The sequence below is a fragment of the Xenopus laevis genome, chromosome 4L, assembly GCF_017654675.1.
Source record: "Xenopus laevis strain J_2021 chromosome 4L, Xenopus_laevis_v10.1, whole genome shotgun sequence".
NCBI classification, from domain to species: domain Eukaryota; kingdom Metazoa; phylum Chordata; class Amphibia; order Anura; family Pipidae; genus Xenopus; species Xenopus laevis.
This window is the reverse complement of record NC_054377.1, coordinates 13,203,475-13,221,862: the sequence shown is the minus strand read 5'-3', so window position 1 is coordinate 13,221,862 and position 18,388 is coordinate 13,203,475. Positions and strand designations below refer to the sequence as shown.

General features: G+C 41.7%; 1 protein-coding gene across 2 annotated transcripts in view; it reads right to left on the bottom strand.

Annotated features, from left to right (window-relative positions):
• Positions 1-18,388, bottom strand: part of hipk3.L (homeodomain interacting protein kinase 3 L homeolog) — a 76,574-nt gene that overhangs the window by 37,958 nt on the left and 20,228 nt on the right. For both annotated transcript variants that reach the window (XM_018257441.2, XM_018257442.2), the window contains exon 2: positions 15,989-17,090. In XM_018257441.2, the coding sequence (XP_018112930.1) occupies positions 15,989-17,090 (1,102 nt within the window). The remainder of the gene's footprint in view (positions 1-15,988; positions 17,091-18,388) is intronic.

Genomic DNA, 18,388 nt, shown 5'->3' with positions numbered 1-18,388 from the left:
ACTAAAGGTGGCCATACACGGATAGATCCGCTCGTTTGGCGATGTCGCCAAACGAGCGGATCTCCCTCCGATATGCCCACCTTGAGGTGGGCAATATCGGGCTGATCCGATCGTGGGCCCTAGGGCCCAACGATCGGATCCTAACATTCACCAAACGGGCGGTCGGATCGCGGGACCGCATCAACGAACAGATGCGGCCGCGATCCGACGGGATTTTTAATCCCATCCGATCGAGATCTGGCCGACTTTCGGCCAGATCTCGATCGGGGAAGCCCGTCGGGGGCCCCCATACACGGGCCAATAAGCTGCCGACACGGTCTGTCGGCAGCTTTTATCGGCCCGTGTATGGCCACCTTTAATGTATCAATTTAGAACAGGTTAGAGGGTCGGCAACCCCCCTCCCAGAGCTGGTTTAGAAGGTGAAAAAGACAACACTTCAATATTAGAAAAACTGACACACAGAAAATATAAAAAGTCGTTATTTCCGGTGATCTATCTGAAAACAACTAGTTGTTGCAGGTGAACAACCCCTTTAACTGTGCTATAACCAACGCTAGAGATAAATCTTACAACAACAAGGTTGACTGCGTTACAAAAGCTTCCTGTTGACAATCAGTTGGTGTAAAGCAACGGGGGAACTTTCCATGTGAGGGGGCCTCGCTAGCAGCAACTGGATTCTTCACTGGGATAAACAAGCCGTCAAACTAGCTGGAATATTCAGAATGCGCATTTGAAATTCCAGAGAGAAGGACAACCAGTTTTCCCCTGGACACATGGCATCTCCTAGTAAGGCCTAGCCTAAGAATTCTTATAACCCCAGCAAGATGGCTGACTTCTCCAGCTAGTTCCAAGAAATTGTTTGTAAATTCAATTCCCAACAACACACAGTTTTTTATACTTCCCACCTGAAGCCAAGCCTTAATTAGGCAATCTTCTGCATTGTCATGAATAGGTTCGTCTTCAGTAGGATGCTATCCTATGTGATATTAGCTTACTTGCTGCCCTCTAGAAAATTTTCTGCAGACACCCATGTAAATGCAGAGATCTGATGTTTTGGGGATACCTTTAAGGGGACATATTGTGTAAAAAGTAATAATGTGCCAATGCATTATACTAGGGATGCACTGAACCCAGGATCCGGCCTTTGTCAGCAGGATTCGGATTCGGCCGAATCCTTCAGCCCGACCAACCCCTAATTTGCATATGCAAATTAAGGTCGGGAGGGGAATCGCATGACTTTTTGCCACAAAACAAGGAAGTAAAAATGTTATCCCCTTCCGTCCCCTAATTTGCATATGCAAATCAGGATTCGGATCGGTATTCGGGGTTCAGCCGAATCCAAAATAGTGGATTCGTTGCATCCCTACATTATACACCTCTAAATATAGAAGGAATGTGCTGAGAAAAAGTTGTGTTTTAGGCAGCTTTTTTGAAAATACTACCCCCCCCCCAAACCATACTGGTCCATCTCATCTGTTCCACTATCTGTTGGCTGCTTTCCCAGGTTGGACATGGGAGCCAGCGGCACTGAGCACTTGGGTTGTAGGATAGGGACCATATCTAGGTGAATACAGAGTTGTGATTGGCTAGCCACCTCCTACTGTGCTTCTGGCAGGGACCAATAAAACACGGCCACCATTCATTGAGGATCTATGGGATGCTGCAATAAAGGGGTCAAATTGCCCCAACCCCTGTTGATATTTATTACTTGTGCACAGCTTAAAGGAGAACCAAACTCTTAATAAAAAAAAAACGTCCCCCCCCACCCTAAATAGACACCCCTTCCTGCTCCCCCCAAGCCTAGGTGTGACCCTTGGCAAATGCCCCCAACGCTTTACTTACCCCTCAGTGCAGATTCTGTCCAGCGGAGTTCCCGTGCGCCATCTTTTTCTCTTCGGTAATCTTTGGGTCTTCTTCTGGCGCTTCGATCATTTCTGTGACTTTCGGCGCATGCGCAGTTTTCACAAAACAATATTGCTCCAACTGTGCATGCGCCGATACACTGCTCTATTCCCGAAGATAAGAAGATGACGCTGTGAACTCAGCTGGACATTATCTGCTCCGAGGGGTGAGTAAAGCGTTGGGGGCATTTACCAAGGGTCACACCTATGCTGGGGGGAGCAGGGAGGGGGATCTATGTAGGGTAGGGTTTTTTTTTTCCATTAAGGGTTTGGTTCGGTAAGGAGCAGGTTGGTGGGTTGGTTCGGGCCTTGGTGGGAACAGAGCAGGTTACTACTGCTCACTGTTCTTATTTGTATATGACAGTTAAGTTCCCCCAATGAGGCACCTAGTGATGCGGTGTCCCAAAACTGTACAAAATCTCTCCCCACCCCTCACTGAACACCCTCCGTGTCGTTTAAACATTACATATTACCTTTATATATTATGATCTTTTTCTTTCCACCCTATTAAGTCTTCATCGTCACTGTAGTAACAAGGGTAAATGTTTAGCTCTACTCTCCATGCTCAAGAAGGAATAATGAGCTTTTGTGTAATAAGCCTCACCTGTCCCTGTATAACTTTCACAAAAATTTATAAAAAAAAAAAAAAATACAGAGGGGAATGTACAAAAAGAAGAATGGGACAATGGGAACCTGACACAACTGGAAAATCCCAAGCTGTAATGAGAATGATGCAGCAGACTAGCGTGCGTGCGTGTTTTCTCATGTATCTCTTATGTAATCTAGATTTACAAATGATTAACTTGAGTGAAACCAAACTACCATAACACGGGGCCCTTTGGAAAGTTTTAGAAGCAGCTCATTAAACATCATTTTTTTTGTATGTTTTTCAAGGCTGTACCACAGTTCAGTAATTGCTTGCAGGACTAAAACATGCTGGCAACATAACTCTAAAAGAGCGCTTACGTTGTACTCATTAAGGTTTATGGAGAACTAATAATGAACCCAACGCAAACTTTGGACTCTTAATAAATACGAACGTTCCTCTGTACCGTAAAAAGTTCCTTTAACAGTTACGGGAACAAGGCAACGATGTTTTGTTGTGTGTATTTTATTTAAGCTATCCCATCCATGGGGATCCTATGAGAGCATTAGCCAAATAAAATACGCCATCTATCCCAAGACCTGTAATATAAGATAGACACCGCAGCTGCCACTTGAATTATTTAGAGCCCGATGCTTTGGCTGAAATCCATACATGCCTGAAAGGCTCATTGGGCTAAAGGAATCATGGGAGCCCAAATTAGTGCCAATAACTAAATGAAAATGCTGAAGTGTAGGGAATTATATGCCTGACAACACTAGTCTGCAAAAGGGCATGAATTTGAGACAATCCCTGCTGCAAAAGCAGTTAATCTCGCCTGTATAAAGCTCGACGGCACGCCAAACTGAGTGACACAGACCCTTTCTAGAGGAATCAAAGAGGATCATAGTTGGGAATGACTGGCCTGATTTTTTACTTGTCTATACAGAGTAAACAAATGTTAACTGAAGAAGTGTACAGTTATAACATTACTGATGATAAACCTGGCTCTTTGGGGCTATATGATTTTATCAAGAGCAGGTCATATTGGAAGCCTTTGGTCTCTCAAGAAATTTCATACACCTCACTATCTACTGGGTGGTTCTGGTAGGATTAACTGGATGTAAAAGTCTCAACAAAAACTAGGGCCCTTCAGTGCTCTCTTGTCTCACCTCCCTGGCCTTTGCTTTTCAGCTGCATACCAAAACCTATTTCCAGAAGATAATGACTCCAAGATAGTACAAGTCAAAACACCCCTATACACGGGTCTCATTGGGAGAGTTTTCTGTACAATTCCACCCGACAATATGTACAGGGAATGTTCCTGCTGCCTAAAAACTGCCAGCAGAGACTATGGGGCAGATTTACTAAAGGGCGAAGTGGCTAACGCTAGCGAACATTCGCCAGCGTGACGTAATTTAGCTGGCGTAAATTCGCTAGCGAACTGGACCTACTCTAGCACTACTTCTCACCTTTACGCCAGGCGAAGTTGCCTATGGCGAAGGGACGTAACTACACTAATTCACTAAGTTGCGGATTTTCGCGAACGTTACCTCTTGCGCCTGACTTTGCTTCGCCACCTCAGACCAGGCAAAGTGCAATAGAGTAGATAGGGCTTGCTCCAAAAAAAAAGTTGAAATTTCTTCCAAGAGCCAAAAAAAGCTGGCGTCTTTTACTTTTTTAAGGGTGATAGGCTGTAAAAGAGCGAATTTTTTTTTAGGGTACCCTCCTTCCCCCCTACATTTGATAACATATGGCACCTAAACTATACTGTGGGCACATATGTAGGGCATTACAATACATTTACTAAGGTTCCCTGGCCTTGTGTAGTGTAATGGGTTTTCTGCTGCATATACGGCCATTGTACTTTAATTGCACGCCGTATGCAAATTTCCGATCGCTAGCGCAACTTCGAACCGCTGATCGTAACATCGCTAGTGCAACTTTGCAAATGATCCGTAACTTGTGCGCAACTTCGGATCTTCCTGAATTTGCGCAGCCCTGGCGAATCTACGAGGTAAGTAAATTTGCCCCTATACCTACTGTGTTTCTGCAATGGTTTTGGCTACTGAACTTTTGTTCTAGTAACTCTTGTTTATGTCAAGTACATATAGTCTGGAGTCAAAAAAAAGTTCTAAATGTAGTTGATCCCCTTTACTAATGTTAAACTTCTTGGTTGGTATGCTGTTTTCTCCAAGACTAGGGACTGATGAAGCAGATCCGCTGTCGCCCAAATGTATGCGCACCCAAGTACATTGCTGCACCCAATCTGGGGCATATTTCGGCATAAAATGCTAAATTTTCCGCTCCGGTGCCAAAATGTGCTGCGTCTGTCTGAACCCAAGCAGGAGCAATGTACTTGGGTGCGCGCACATTGGGCAGCTGCGGGTTCTAGGCGTGTGCGTTGTCTGTCCCTAGCCTAAGGCTAGTGGCACACATGGACTAAAACCAGCCTCCTGAAATACGTAGGCCAATTTCAGCCCCTATGTGGACAGTAGCCTCCTCTTTTTTTCACATTCTGGAACTGTTGTGTTGGCTCCGGAACAAACACACTTGGCTGATTTCGGCAAAAAACAAATTTTCTCGCTAAAATCAGCGTCTGTTCAAGCTGTAGCCAACATCAAGGTTCTAGCTGCGAAAAGAAGAGGAGAGCACTGTCTACATAGGGCCTGAAATCAGCCTATTTCAATGATGCGGTTTTTGTGATGAAGTTTTTCCTAATAATTTAAACAAAATATATATATATATATATATATATATATATATATATATATATATATATATATATACACATAATCAGAAAAAGTTCTGTCACCTAACGAACAGTGCTTTTTAATTTCTCAAAGGGTTTTCTATGATTACGTTTTGTCTGCTATGGGACATTTATATTGTACAATAGTTCCACCATGAAAGAAAGGAGATATGGCATGAATATTTCAGGCTTGCTATACATCTAAGAGAGTGCTTGTATTGTTTGGCAGTGAGGTCATGCCGTATATGGTGTCATGTCCACTGCTAGAAGAAAACTGCTTTCTTGAAGCAGAGATTTAGTGACTAAAGCCGTCCAAGTATGGGACCTGCTATCCTGAATGCTTGGGACCTGTGGCTGTCTGGATATGCTTTTTTTTTTTTCAAACCGTGTCAGTTAATAGTGCTACTCCAGCAGAATTCTGCACTGAAATCCAATTCTCAAAAGAGCAAACAGATTTTTTTATATTCAATTTTGAAATCTAACATGGGGCTAGACATATTGTCAGTTTCCCAGCTGCCCCAGTCATGTGACTTGTGCCAGCACTTTAGGATGGAACTACTTTCTGGCAGGCTGTTGTTTCTCCTACTTAATGTAACTGAATCAGTCTCAGGGGGACTTGGCTTTAACTATTGAGTGTTGTTCTTAGCGGTTATCTTGTGTTAGGGAGCTGCTGTCTGGTTACCTTCCCATTGTTCTTTTGTTAGACTAATGGGGGGGGGGAAGGGAGGGGGTGATATCACTCCAACTTGCAGTACAGCAGTAGAGAGTGATTGAAGTTTATTAGCACATGACTGAGGGCAGCTGGGGAATTGACAATATGTCTAGCCCCATCAGAGCCGTGCCAAGCCGGACAGGCGCCCTAGGCAGCCTGCCTGGCTGCTGCGCTGGCTGGTTGAAAGCTTCTGTGCATACGCGAAAAACCACTTCTATGCATGCGCAAAAACGCTTCTGCGCATGCGCAAATTGACGCATGCGTACTTGCATGCATACACAGATGGGACAGTGGGTGGTCGGCAGAGAAGGGACCGGACTAGGGGTAGGAGTAAGTACGTGCCTTGCGCCCCTCCACCATTGCACCCTAGGAGTGCCTACTCTGCCTACCCCTAGTTCCGGCCCTGAGCCCCATGTCAGATTTCAAAATTGAATATAACTAAATCTGTTTGCTTTTTTGAAAAATTAATTTCAATGCAGAATTCTGCTGGAGCAGCACTATTAACTGATGCGTTTTGAAAAAAACATGTTTTCCCATGACAGTTTGGACTGGTTTACCACAGTATCTCTAGGTAGGCCCGAGACATGGATAATCACTATAATTTATTTCTTGTTTCCACCATAGGCTTATCAAATCTGGGTATATTAAATCTGGATTGGCCCACTGGTAGGCCAGTCATAGCCTGGGCCAAACTGAACTAACATTCCTCTGATCAATATATTTTTTAAAATGCTCTGCGTGAATGAGCATCAGCAGTAGCGAAAATGGCAGAGCTGAGATATTTTCAATCATGAGAAGGGAGGTATAACATATAAGAGCAAACTTACATTTAATTAAAGAAAGGATCGCAGGGATTACTTTCCACTGCAGTCAGGGGAAAAATGATTTCCTGAGCATGTGGATTGGGGCATATTTGTGAGATATGCGATCTGGGGCTATTTAGCTTATTTTTACAGCTTGAATTCTTTGCAGAATCATAACATAAAGCAGGACTTACTGAAAACAATTTTAACTTATTGGGTGTGGATCTGGTCACCGTTTGTTGTCGCAAGAAAAAAATGGTCGATACATTCACTAAGGCTGAGAGTTATGGAATGTTTGGCAGGTCTTCAGCCGGAGGTTAATTAACAAAGGACTTAGTGCTGCAACACTCCAAGGTGCAATCCATTTACAGGCAGTATAAATTCCAAGCATTCTAGACGCTGCTAATGAAGAAATATCGGAGGTTTGCAAGAAAAATCAGTGGCGGATTTCGTAATACAGCTGAAACCACAGTTTGTAAACACGTTCGTTAGAAAGGCTAAAAGTGCTGCTGCCCAGAATAATATTTACACCAAAACAGAAAATGCTTTTTTGAAAAGGGAAAATGTTCCATTTGGAAAGAAAATTATTATTACATTAAGGATGTAAAAAAAAAAAAAAAAAATGTTTTGGAAAGGACCAAATAAATATTTTTGTATTTCTGACTCACTGGACCTTCTTGCTTCTCTCAACAGTTTATGTATTTGGTTATTGTGTCCTTTTACCAACGGATATTTTTGGTTCATTTAGCAATGGCTGAAAATACGAACCTCACAAAGTTGTTCTTTAGGTTCAAATGATTTAGGGGCTGATTTAAAGGGATACTGTCATGGGAAAACATGTTTTTTTTCAAAACCCATCAGTTAATAGTGCTGCTCCAGCAGAATTCTGCACTGAAATCTTTCTCAAAAGAGCAAACAGATGTTTTTATATTCAATTTTGAAATCTAACATGGGGCTAGTCATATTGTAAGTTTCCCAGCTGCCCCCCAGTCATGTGCCTGCCTTTTAGGATGGAACTATTTTCTGGCAGGCTGTTATTTCTACTACTCAATGTAACTGAATCAGTCTCAGTGGGACTTGGCTTTTAGTATTGAGTGTTGTACTTAGGAGCTGTTATCTTGTGTTAGGGAGCTGCTGTTACCTTCCCATTGTTCTTTTGTTAGACTGCTGGGGGGGGGGGAAAGGGAGGGGTTGATATCACTCCAACTTGCAGTACAGCAGTAAAGAGTGACTGAAGTTTATCAGAGCACAAGTCACATGACTAGGGGCAGCTGGGAAACTAACAATATGTCTAGCCCCATGTCATATTTCAAAATTGAATATAAAAAAAATCTGTTTGCGCTTTTGAAAAATGGATTTAGTGCAGAATTCTGCTGGAGCAGCACTATTAACGGATGCGTTTTGAAAAAAACATGTTTTCCTATGACAGTATCCCTTTAACACCTATTGGGATCTTGAAGGATTCCCAGCAGTTTGATATTTTCCACGTTTATCAAGACTTTCCTGAAAGTCAGAAAAGGGTGTTTACAACTTCACACATTTATCAAAGAAGAGACCGGTGCCAATTTGTCAGACTGTGTTTGAGCAACCCCACACCCTTCAGATTTTATTTGTCTGCTGCTTATATATTTAAAACAAATATTTGGGATGTTTTACTTTTCTCAGCACCACCCTTTCCATTTTCAGTCTTTGCTTACCTGAATTCTTCTTTTTTTTTTTTTTGCATGCACTATTGCCATCCTTGTACGTAAGATTTCAGATGACCCAGGTTAACTTGAATTCCTTAAATGCATGTGTTTTTCTTACCATCTCAACGCTGCACATTATTGCAAACCACAGAGGATTGCTTTGCCTTGTCTTCTATTGTTTCGTAAGGGAATATAAAGATATTTACATGTGTTTGAAAGCATTTAAAAGATATTCCATTGGCCTTCAGTGATTAACCCTATGAAATGATGGTCCCAGTTAACATGATACAGAAGTTATCCAGCAAAAGTTTAAACATCTAAACTCTAGGGACTTTGTCACTTTTTTTAATCGTTGTATATGAGGTTTAAAGGAAGCCATGTTATAATTGCTATTCCCAAAATGCTCACTCACACAAGTACTAGAGATAAATGTACTAATGCCTCCAGTATTTTTCCCTGTATCCCTTCTTAAAAAAATGTTATAGTCATGTTTCCTAATACTACACATTTAACAATTGTGAGCACTTTTGTTTTCCATCAGAGAGTACTACGTATACCGTTACGTAGATTTCACTGAAACAAAGGATTCTTCACAGTATTTCCCTCCCCCCTGTGTTCCAAATCCAATAAAACCAAATAAAAGCCAAAGTCAGGTCCCTATTTATAGTCCTTTTCCTACAATTCTCTTACTCACCCATCCTCCTCTTGTCTAGTTTAAAGGGCTACTGTCATGGGAAAACACGTTTTTTTTCCAAAACACATCAGTTAATAGTGCTACTCAAGCAGAATTCTGCACTGAAATCCATTTCTCAAAAGAACAAACAGATCTTTTTATATTCAATTTTGAAATCTGACATGGGGCTAGACAAACTGTTAGTTTCCCAGCTGCCCCCAGTCATGTGACTTGTGCTCTGATAAACTTCAGTCGCTCTTTACTGCTGTACTGCAAGTTGGAGTGATATCACCCCCTCCCTTTCCCCCCAGCAGTCTAACAAAAGAACAATGGGAAGGTAACCAGACAGCAGCTCCCTAACACAAGAAAACAGCTCCCTGGTACATCTAAGAACAACACTCAATAGTAAAATCCAGGTCCCACTGAGACTGATTCAGTTACATTAAATAGGGACGCACCAAATCCACTATTTTGGATTCGGCCGAATACAGAACTGAATCCTAATTTGCATATGCAAACTAGGAGTGGGAAGGGGTAAACATTTTTTACTTCTTTGTTTTGTGACATAAAATGTCACATGATTTTCCTCCCTGTCCCGATTTGCATATGCAATTTAGGATTCGGTTCGGCCGGGCAGAAGGATTCGGCCAAACCCGAATCCAGCTGAAAAAGGCAGAATCCTGGTCGAATCCCGAACCGAATACTGGATTTGGTGCATCCCTAACAATAAGTAGGAGAAATAGCCTGCCAAAAAGTAGTTCCATCCTAAAGTGCAGGTACAAATCACATGACTGGGGGCAGCTGGGAAACTGACAATATGTGTAGTCCCATGTCAGATTTCAAAATTGAATATATAAAAAAATCAGTTTGCTCTTTTAAAAATTGGATTTCAGTGTAGAATTCTGCTGGAGCAGCACTATTAACTGATGCATTTTTGAGAGAAAAAAAACATGTTTAAACACCCCACTGCCCTTAATAATTTTGTCTACCACAGTGGCCTCCTTTCCACCGAGGTGTAACCCATCATGCCATAGAGTTAGCGCCAATGAAAATATTAGCTCATAAAAACCTTATTTTGGCTCATTTTGCCTTTTTAATGTTGGGAATGGTACAGATAATATTGACGGTGGTGGGCCATTGTTCTAGTTGAGATCCCCTGAACTCATGCAATAATTATCATTGACAAGACAAGTTATTTAATTGATCCCTAACCAGTAGCTAGTGAACAACATGTTGCTCCCCAACCCCTTGGATGTTGCTCCCAGTGGCCTCAAAACAGGTGATTATTTTTGAATTCCAGGCTTGGAGGCAGGTTTTGGTTGCATAAAAACCAAGTGTACTGCCAAGCAGAGCCTCCAGGAGGGCTGCCAGTCCACAAAGGGGCGACCAAATGGCCAATCACATCGCTTATTTTTTACCACCCAGAACATTTTCCAAACTAGCTTTACAACTGAATGTTGCTCAAAGGTAAAAAAACAAAAAAAAACCAAGTGAACCCCAAGTTATAACAATCATAGCAAATGATCATCTAGTCTTTCCAATATCAATCATAGCCACTGATCACCCGGTCTTTCCAATAACTGGAAACCATTAATATTTCATTTAAAGAAAAATATTTGCCGCTATTCTGGGCTCTTGGGCCCAAGCCATGAATATGTATTATAAGCGTCATGTTCTCTAATGAAAACAACACCACTAACTGGGTGGTGGTTTGTATATTTTTTATAAAACCCTGGATTGGAATGAATGGTATCCACAGAACTGAATCAGTTGCATATGTCGGTGGTACTCATAGGAGACAAACGGCAACGTACGTTAAAAGTTTGCTTTTAGCCCAAGCACTTTAAGAAGAAAAAAACCCGTGCTTGGTCACAGCGGATGTATAAGTGGTTCAGAAAAGGGTCTCTCTCTGGTTTGATGAGGCTCTTGACTTTGCATAGCCATGATCTACCCAGTATGAAGCTTACTCCTAGGAATGACAGAGGCTTACTTTTAGAACATGCTGACCTTGAGCAAATGAACCCTCTCAGCAACGTACTTCTGTCTTTTTTCAACTCAGACAAGCCTCACCATCTATAGTAGTCAACATGCCTTGGCCGGGCTCAGGAGCCTATTTTAAGCAGTGCTGCTACATTACAGTGATGTGTGTTTCAGAGTGATAGAATAACATTTTCTCTAGTGAGAGGCCCGGCAGGACGCAAGGTCTCTTGGGAGACAAAATAAACTAAAAAAAAACCAATGGTACCAGGGCCCAGAAGAACAATTCTTCTGTGAGAGGCCAGGTAGGATATTATGTCTCTCGTAATGAGCTGTTAAAGGTCAACTGAAGCCTCATACGAATATATGGCTCTGAGTTGAAGGGCAATGTTATCCATATGTTTTTTGCCCTATATATTGCAACAAAGATTTAAAGTGGACCTGTCACCCAGACATAAAAACTGTATAATAAAAGTCCTTTTCAAATTAAATGAAATCCAAATTCTATTTTTTATTAAAGCATTCATAGCTGTTGTAAACACGTTTAAAAATCTCAAATGTCAATCAAATATCGGCTGCCCCCTCTACTATGCCTTAGGCATAGAGGCGGAGCAGGCAATTACTTTCACTTTCCATTCAGCACTTCCTAGATGTCACTGCTCTCCCCACATTCTCCCCAATCTCTTCACCGTTTAATTGGGGATGGACATCAGGTCCCCCATGGGGATGGACATCAGGTCCCCCATTCTGGTGCACAAAAGATTCTGAGATGATGCAAGACTTGCCTTAATAACAGGGCATGGGGATGGACATCAGGTCCCCCATTCTGGTGCACAAACAAGATTCTGAGATGATACAAGACTTGCCTTAATAACAGTGTCCACAAAATGGCTCCTGCCTGCTTGCTTTAATTATGAGTTCCCAGACTGATGGAAACAAGATTCAAATAATTTATACAGTGTAATTAAAGTTAAGTTTGCTTGGCTAGTGTTATAAAATAGGATTTGGAATATTTTTTTTTTTGGCTGACGGGTCCCCTTTAATGAATGCTTTTGAAGTATCTTGAAACGATTGAAGTGCGTGCTGGGCTGAAACCAGCAGGTAGGGCGGGTTCAGGCCGGCTTCCGCACAAGATTGTCAGGTCGCTATTACTGTACTGGCTTCTGCCTCCAGTCTGCAGTTTTTATAGACTCACGTGTTCATGACCCGCCTCTTCCGTAACATGAGAGCAGGACAGGCACGTGTCTATAAATAGGGAGGTCCACCTGGTTAGGGTCAGGTGTGGATGGTTAAAGGGGTTGTTCACCTTTGATTCAACTTTTATTAAGATGTAGAGAGTGATTTTCTGAGAAAATTTGCAATTGGTTTAAATTTTTTATTATTTGTGGGGGTTTTTTTTGAGTCATTTCACTTTTTATTCAGCAGCTCTCCAGTTTGCAGTGTCCACAATCTGGTTGCTAGGCTCCAATTTACCCTAGTAACCATGCATCAATTTGAATGAGAATATGGAATATTAATAGGGGAGGGTGGGAACAGAAAGATGAGAAATAAAAAGTAAAGCTTTAGAGAGGATTTGTTTTTAGTAGGGATGCACCGAATCCAGGATTCGCCCAGGATTCTGCCTTTTTCAGCAGGATTCCGATTCGGCTGAATCCTTGTGCCTGGCTGAACCAAATCTGAATCCTAATTTGCATATGTAAATTAGGGGCGGGACAGAACTCATGTGACTTTTCACAAGAAAACAAGGAAGTAAAAAAATGCTTCCCCACTTTTTCCTTCCCGCCTCTAATTTGCATATGCAAATTAGGATTCGGATTCAGTTCGGTATGCGGCTGAATCTTCCACAAAGGATTCGGCTGAATCCCAAATAGTGGATTCGGTGCGTCCCTAGTTTTTAGAGGGGGTCAATGACCGCCTTTTGAAAGCTTGAAAGAGTCAGTAGAAGAAGGCAAACAATTCATAAACTATGAAAAATAAATAAAAAAGACCAATTGAAAAGTTGCTTAGAATTGGCCATTCTATAATATACTAAAAGTTAACCTGAAGGTGAACCACCCCTATAAGGGACGGGTCAGGTTCTGGTGCGGGTCAACTGTTTGTCGACCAGCTCATCGCTACTTGAAACCCATAGTGATCCCAAATGCTCAATACCTGCTATTATGTAAGAGCAATCAAACTGCCACGAAATTATGTAATAGTCTCAAAACAAAGGCAGTTTAGCTCTGAGCAAGTGATAAAAATAACAGGAATGATGGGAAGGCCCTAGCGTGCTGGGTGACATCAACCACAAGAATAAACATGACATGTGTCAATGCTTCTGCCTTAAACTTCTAGGCAACACGACTTGTTGACTGGAGTGTCAATCAGCAGTCTGCATATGAAATAACCAACGTGAATTTTAGCATTACTTCCCCTTTCGCACAGTCGGCACTGAGACATGGTTTGCGAAAGTCGTCAATGATAAGGAAAAAAAAAAAACAGTAGTAATAAAGATGAAGGGTATGTTCCCTTTTCATGGAAACAAGATCCTCCGGCAAACGACCAGATTTACAGCTCACAGAAGCAGCGACTGTTTCAAAACAAAAGCAGTAGCAGCAGCAGCATCGTCTTGCTAGGAGGGGAATTGCAGCGTCATTTAAAAGAGCCATCTCCTGGTAACTCATTAGTCGCAAACGATATGCTGGGACTGCGACTAAGGAGCTGACATAATGAGCCAGGACTTGTTATTTGCAGGCAAGGATTAGATATTGGTGCAAAAAGGATGCCGAACTGTCAGTTGTTTGCTTTGATGATCGCTCTCCTATTTTCATTGAAGAGATACATATAATGTAGGAGCATTAAAGGGATACTGTCATGGGAAAAAAATTTTTTGTCAAAATGCATTAGTTAATAGTGCTGCTCCAGCAGAATTCTGCACTGAAATCCATTTTTCAAAAGAGCAGATTTTTTGTTATATTAAATTTTGAAATGTGACATGGAGCTAGACACGTTGTCAGTTTTCCAGCTGCCCCCAATCATGTGACTTGTGCTCTGATAAACTTCAGTCACTCTTTACTGCTGTACTGCAAGTTGGAGTGATATCACCCCATCCCTTTCCCCCCCAGCAGCCTAACAACAGAACAATGGGAAGGTAACCAGATAGCAGCTCCCTAACACAAGATAACAGCTGCCTGGTAGATATAAGAACAAAACTTAGGGTAAGGCCAGACGAGGAGATTCGGGGAGATTTTGTCGCCTGGCAACTTATCGCCACGTCTTTTGCGCAACTATCTCCCCGAACTGCCTTACCGTCTTTTCCCCATAGGCTACAGCTCAAAATCGTCTGCGCTAATGCACACGCGGCAAAATCTCCCCGAATCTCTTCGTCTGGCCTTACCCTTAATGGTAAAAGCCAAGTCCCACTGAGACTGATTCAGTTACATTAAGAAGGAAAAATAACAGCCTGCCAGAAAGTAGTTCCATCCTAAAGTGCAGGCACAAGTCACGTGACTGGGGCAGCTGGGAAACTGACAATACGTCTAACCCCATGTCAGATTTCAAAATTGAATATAAAAAATCTGTTTGCTCTTTTGAGAAATGGATTTCAGTGCAGAATTCTTTTCCCATGACAGTATCCCTTTAAAGTGAAAGAAGAGGATACCATTCTTCATTGGTACAAGGGTTCATCACTGCTACATGAATAAATGAATTCCCTATTTATAAGATGTGATCCTTGACTTATAAATAGGCAGTGAGTGAATTTTACAGGAATTATTACTGAAATGCTTGCCCGTGCCCCATAAAAGGCAATGACAAGAAGCATCTGTTTAAATACAAAATGGTGCTTTTCTAGACAAACAGCAACATGGCAGCTTTTACTCGTATGCATAACTACAGAGGAAGAACAGCTGCTGCAATGGTGTAAGACTATTGGGTTTGAATAACTGAAGGCTAATGTCACATATACAGATCTACCATTGTAAACATTTCATTTGCACAGTCACCATGATGACACAACACCAGGAACAATCCCACAGGAAAATCCACTTAGCCAACTGGAAACAATCCTTATAGTGGACCTGTCAGCCAGACATAAAAATCTGTATAATAAAAGTCCTTTTAAAATTAAACATACCCACATTCTTTTTTCTATTTAAGCATTCATAGCTGTTTTAAGCTCATTTAAAAATCTCAGCTGTCAATCAAATACTGCCTGCCTGGAGAAAGTATTTTCCACCAGTTTACCACCACTTTTATGCACAAAAACTTTTGTGAAAAACTAGCCTTAATTCCCTTTAAATGGGAATGAAAGCCAAATTTATTGGTAAACACCACTGGGCAAACAAGCTGGCCATACGGTCTACCTGGGCCAACTGGGAAATGTAGACTAAGTTGGCACAATTCTGCAAAGTTCACTGGTTGGTACATCCATTTGGGGAAAAATAAGCAGCAAATTAAAGCATTTTGGGTTCCCTACAGTGAACTTGACTTTCCATTTCATTAAATAACCAGGATAATTCTCAATTATCAGATTGGGCCTCCTAGAGTCCACCAAAAATCCTAAAATCCAGGGCCAACAACAATTAGATGGAGGCCATGCAATAATATTCAGTGATAATATATTGTGCCAAACAGGAAGACATGCGCAGCTGTTATCATTGAACCACAGACAAACACCAGACAAGTATATATTCTTCTTACAACAAACCTAACACGGATCAGCCCACTTAGTAAGGGTGAGCTAAACAAGACATGAGCTAAACATGTTAAAAAGTATGTAATGTCAACATGCAAAGTAGACATGAAAAAGTAAAGAGCTCTTACCTAAAGCATAAAAGCAAACTAGTTCAAGGGTTCAAAAAACAACCTAATGTACAGTGAATGCAACATAATGTCGTCAACAAGTGCTCTTCAACTTACCTGTAATATCGAGACTGTAAGTAGGTTGAACAAACAGTCTTTGATACATAGCTTGCAGAGCCAAAGTCTATTACTTTCACCCTGTAAGGCTGTCTAACAGGATCCACCAACATGATATTTTCTGGTTTGAGGTCAGCGTGAATTAATCCAAGACTTTTGAGCTTTTTCAGTGCAGTAGCCACCTGCTGCAGGATGGCCCGAATAACTTTCAGGGGCAGAGGGCTAAATTTGTTTTGCTTCAAAAAGTCATACAAGTTTTGTTCCAACATCTCAAAAACCAAGCAGGTATGGTTCCGATGCTGAAAGCATTCGTACGCACGCACAAAGTTAAATTCATCCGCATTCTCGTTGCTCAGTCTGGCCAGGATGCCCATTTCAATCTGCCCTTGACGCGCATACGAAGGATGATTCTTCAAAATCTTGACTGCTACCACTTCATTCGTTCCCCGTCGCCAGCACTTGACTACCTGCCCAAAGGTTCCTCGACCCAAAAAGTCAAGCACCTCATAGGTATTTTTGACTGAGCACAAGACTTCACGTAGCATCAACTGATAGTCCCCATCCCCACTCGCTGTACTTTGCTTAGCAGTTCCAGTGGTTGCCACAACAGTCACTTGGTTGGCTGCATTGCTTGGCAGCATTGCAGGCAGTATGGACAACTCGTCAACGATCTGCATGGTGCCAGTCTGGTTTTCAAAGTCTTTACTCTTACGTTTTAATCCACATCGTTGATGAGCATCTAACAAATCGGACCCACTCTCTGGCGTTCCAACTGTACAAGCTCCCTTTGGATCCTGCTGCGCCTGCGCTGCGAGGTCCCCTGAAGCACCTGTGTTGGTGTTTAATGCGATAGGACTTGTCTTAGACACAGCGGCCTGGTGACGAGGTCTGTCGGCTGTATTCTTTGTCTGGAAAGGAGCCCTATTCTTGTTCGATAGTTGTGCAAATCCAATGCTTCTAGCATTCAGGTATGTCCGTTGGTAGCTCCTTTTGTTATACAAACAACTGCTTGGTTCAACTTTAAGTTTCTTTATCGTACAAAAGGCACTTGACTGGGTTTGATAAACATACGGTGGGTACACTAAAACTTGTGAGGCCATACCTGTGGGGGAAAAAAACAAAAACAAAGTGTAAATATACTTATATTTCACCTATATAGTTGTAGAGGCTTTCAAAGAAATGTCTAAAACCATGTAAGTAATACGATTTACAATGGTGTGAACGTTACAACACATGAGAAGGTCACAAATCCTAGTACTAACATTTCTTTCAGTGAAAATAATCACATATAAAATGCCAGCATGCTTAGCTACCAATATACATGAATTCAGAACATTTCATATCAGACAAAGCAATATGTATACAATGACATAAGCAGCATGTTTGGAACATGCATGTAGAGTTGTGTGTACATAGGTTTCTTTGCCTTTTCTCCCCTTGCTTCTATGAAGGCAATACTAGCTCAACTTGCAATTTTAGCTTTGCCAAAAATGGCAATTGTCTTCATGGCATTTGAAACAGCCTTATCACCTTGCATGAGCCTACTGCATTATAAATCTTCAAAAAGAATCTTGAGGATGAGGGTCCGCCTAGTTTGGTAGGTATGAGTTGAAAAATAACTCCAAGCACAGGTCTCAGGCCTAAATTTAGCAGGGATTTCCCACTCCGTTGATGTCACGACCCATATCCCAACCCCTCCATCGACATGATCATCCATAGCCAGCCCCCTTCAGTAAAGTCTCTGCCCACATCCATCTCTGAGGTCATCATTAATTAGGGGGCAAGATAGGTGGATGTTTTAAAACCATGGAAAAAAAACTGCACAACGCGAGTTACGATCAAACACATGTTTGGAAATTTCCAACTACTACTGATAGACAACCAGATAGGAGCCATAAAAGGCACTCTTCGTAGTAGAGACTGTGCCTTACATTTTCTTATAGTTTATACACAGATGCCAAAACACTATGCCCATAGATAGCTATAGCCTTGTGCTATGCACAAGTCAGCAGTCTTTAAGGGTATATTGACATTTAAACGAGTACAGTCATTAAAATAAAATCAGAAAAATTTAAATTTTAGTTGCCTCTAGTGAAGGATATCTTGGCACAAAGAAACTATGCTTGAAGTACAGACTATTCAAATAATGTTGTCGGGCAGGAAACTCGCTGCACAATGACCTGGCCCATGGATTCCTTAAACTTTTCAGTATTTGGGGATTTTACATGTTCTCGAAAACACAGGAACTAAGCTCCATGTGTCCAACCAGCTGAGGAAACAGGAGGGGCACCAGGGTTTACAAACAACTTCTCAATACTTGACAGCACATGCTGCAACCTTCAAAGATATTTATCTAACCATCTCCATACCTGGATTCGGCATTTCACACATGTATTATTT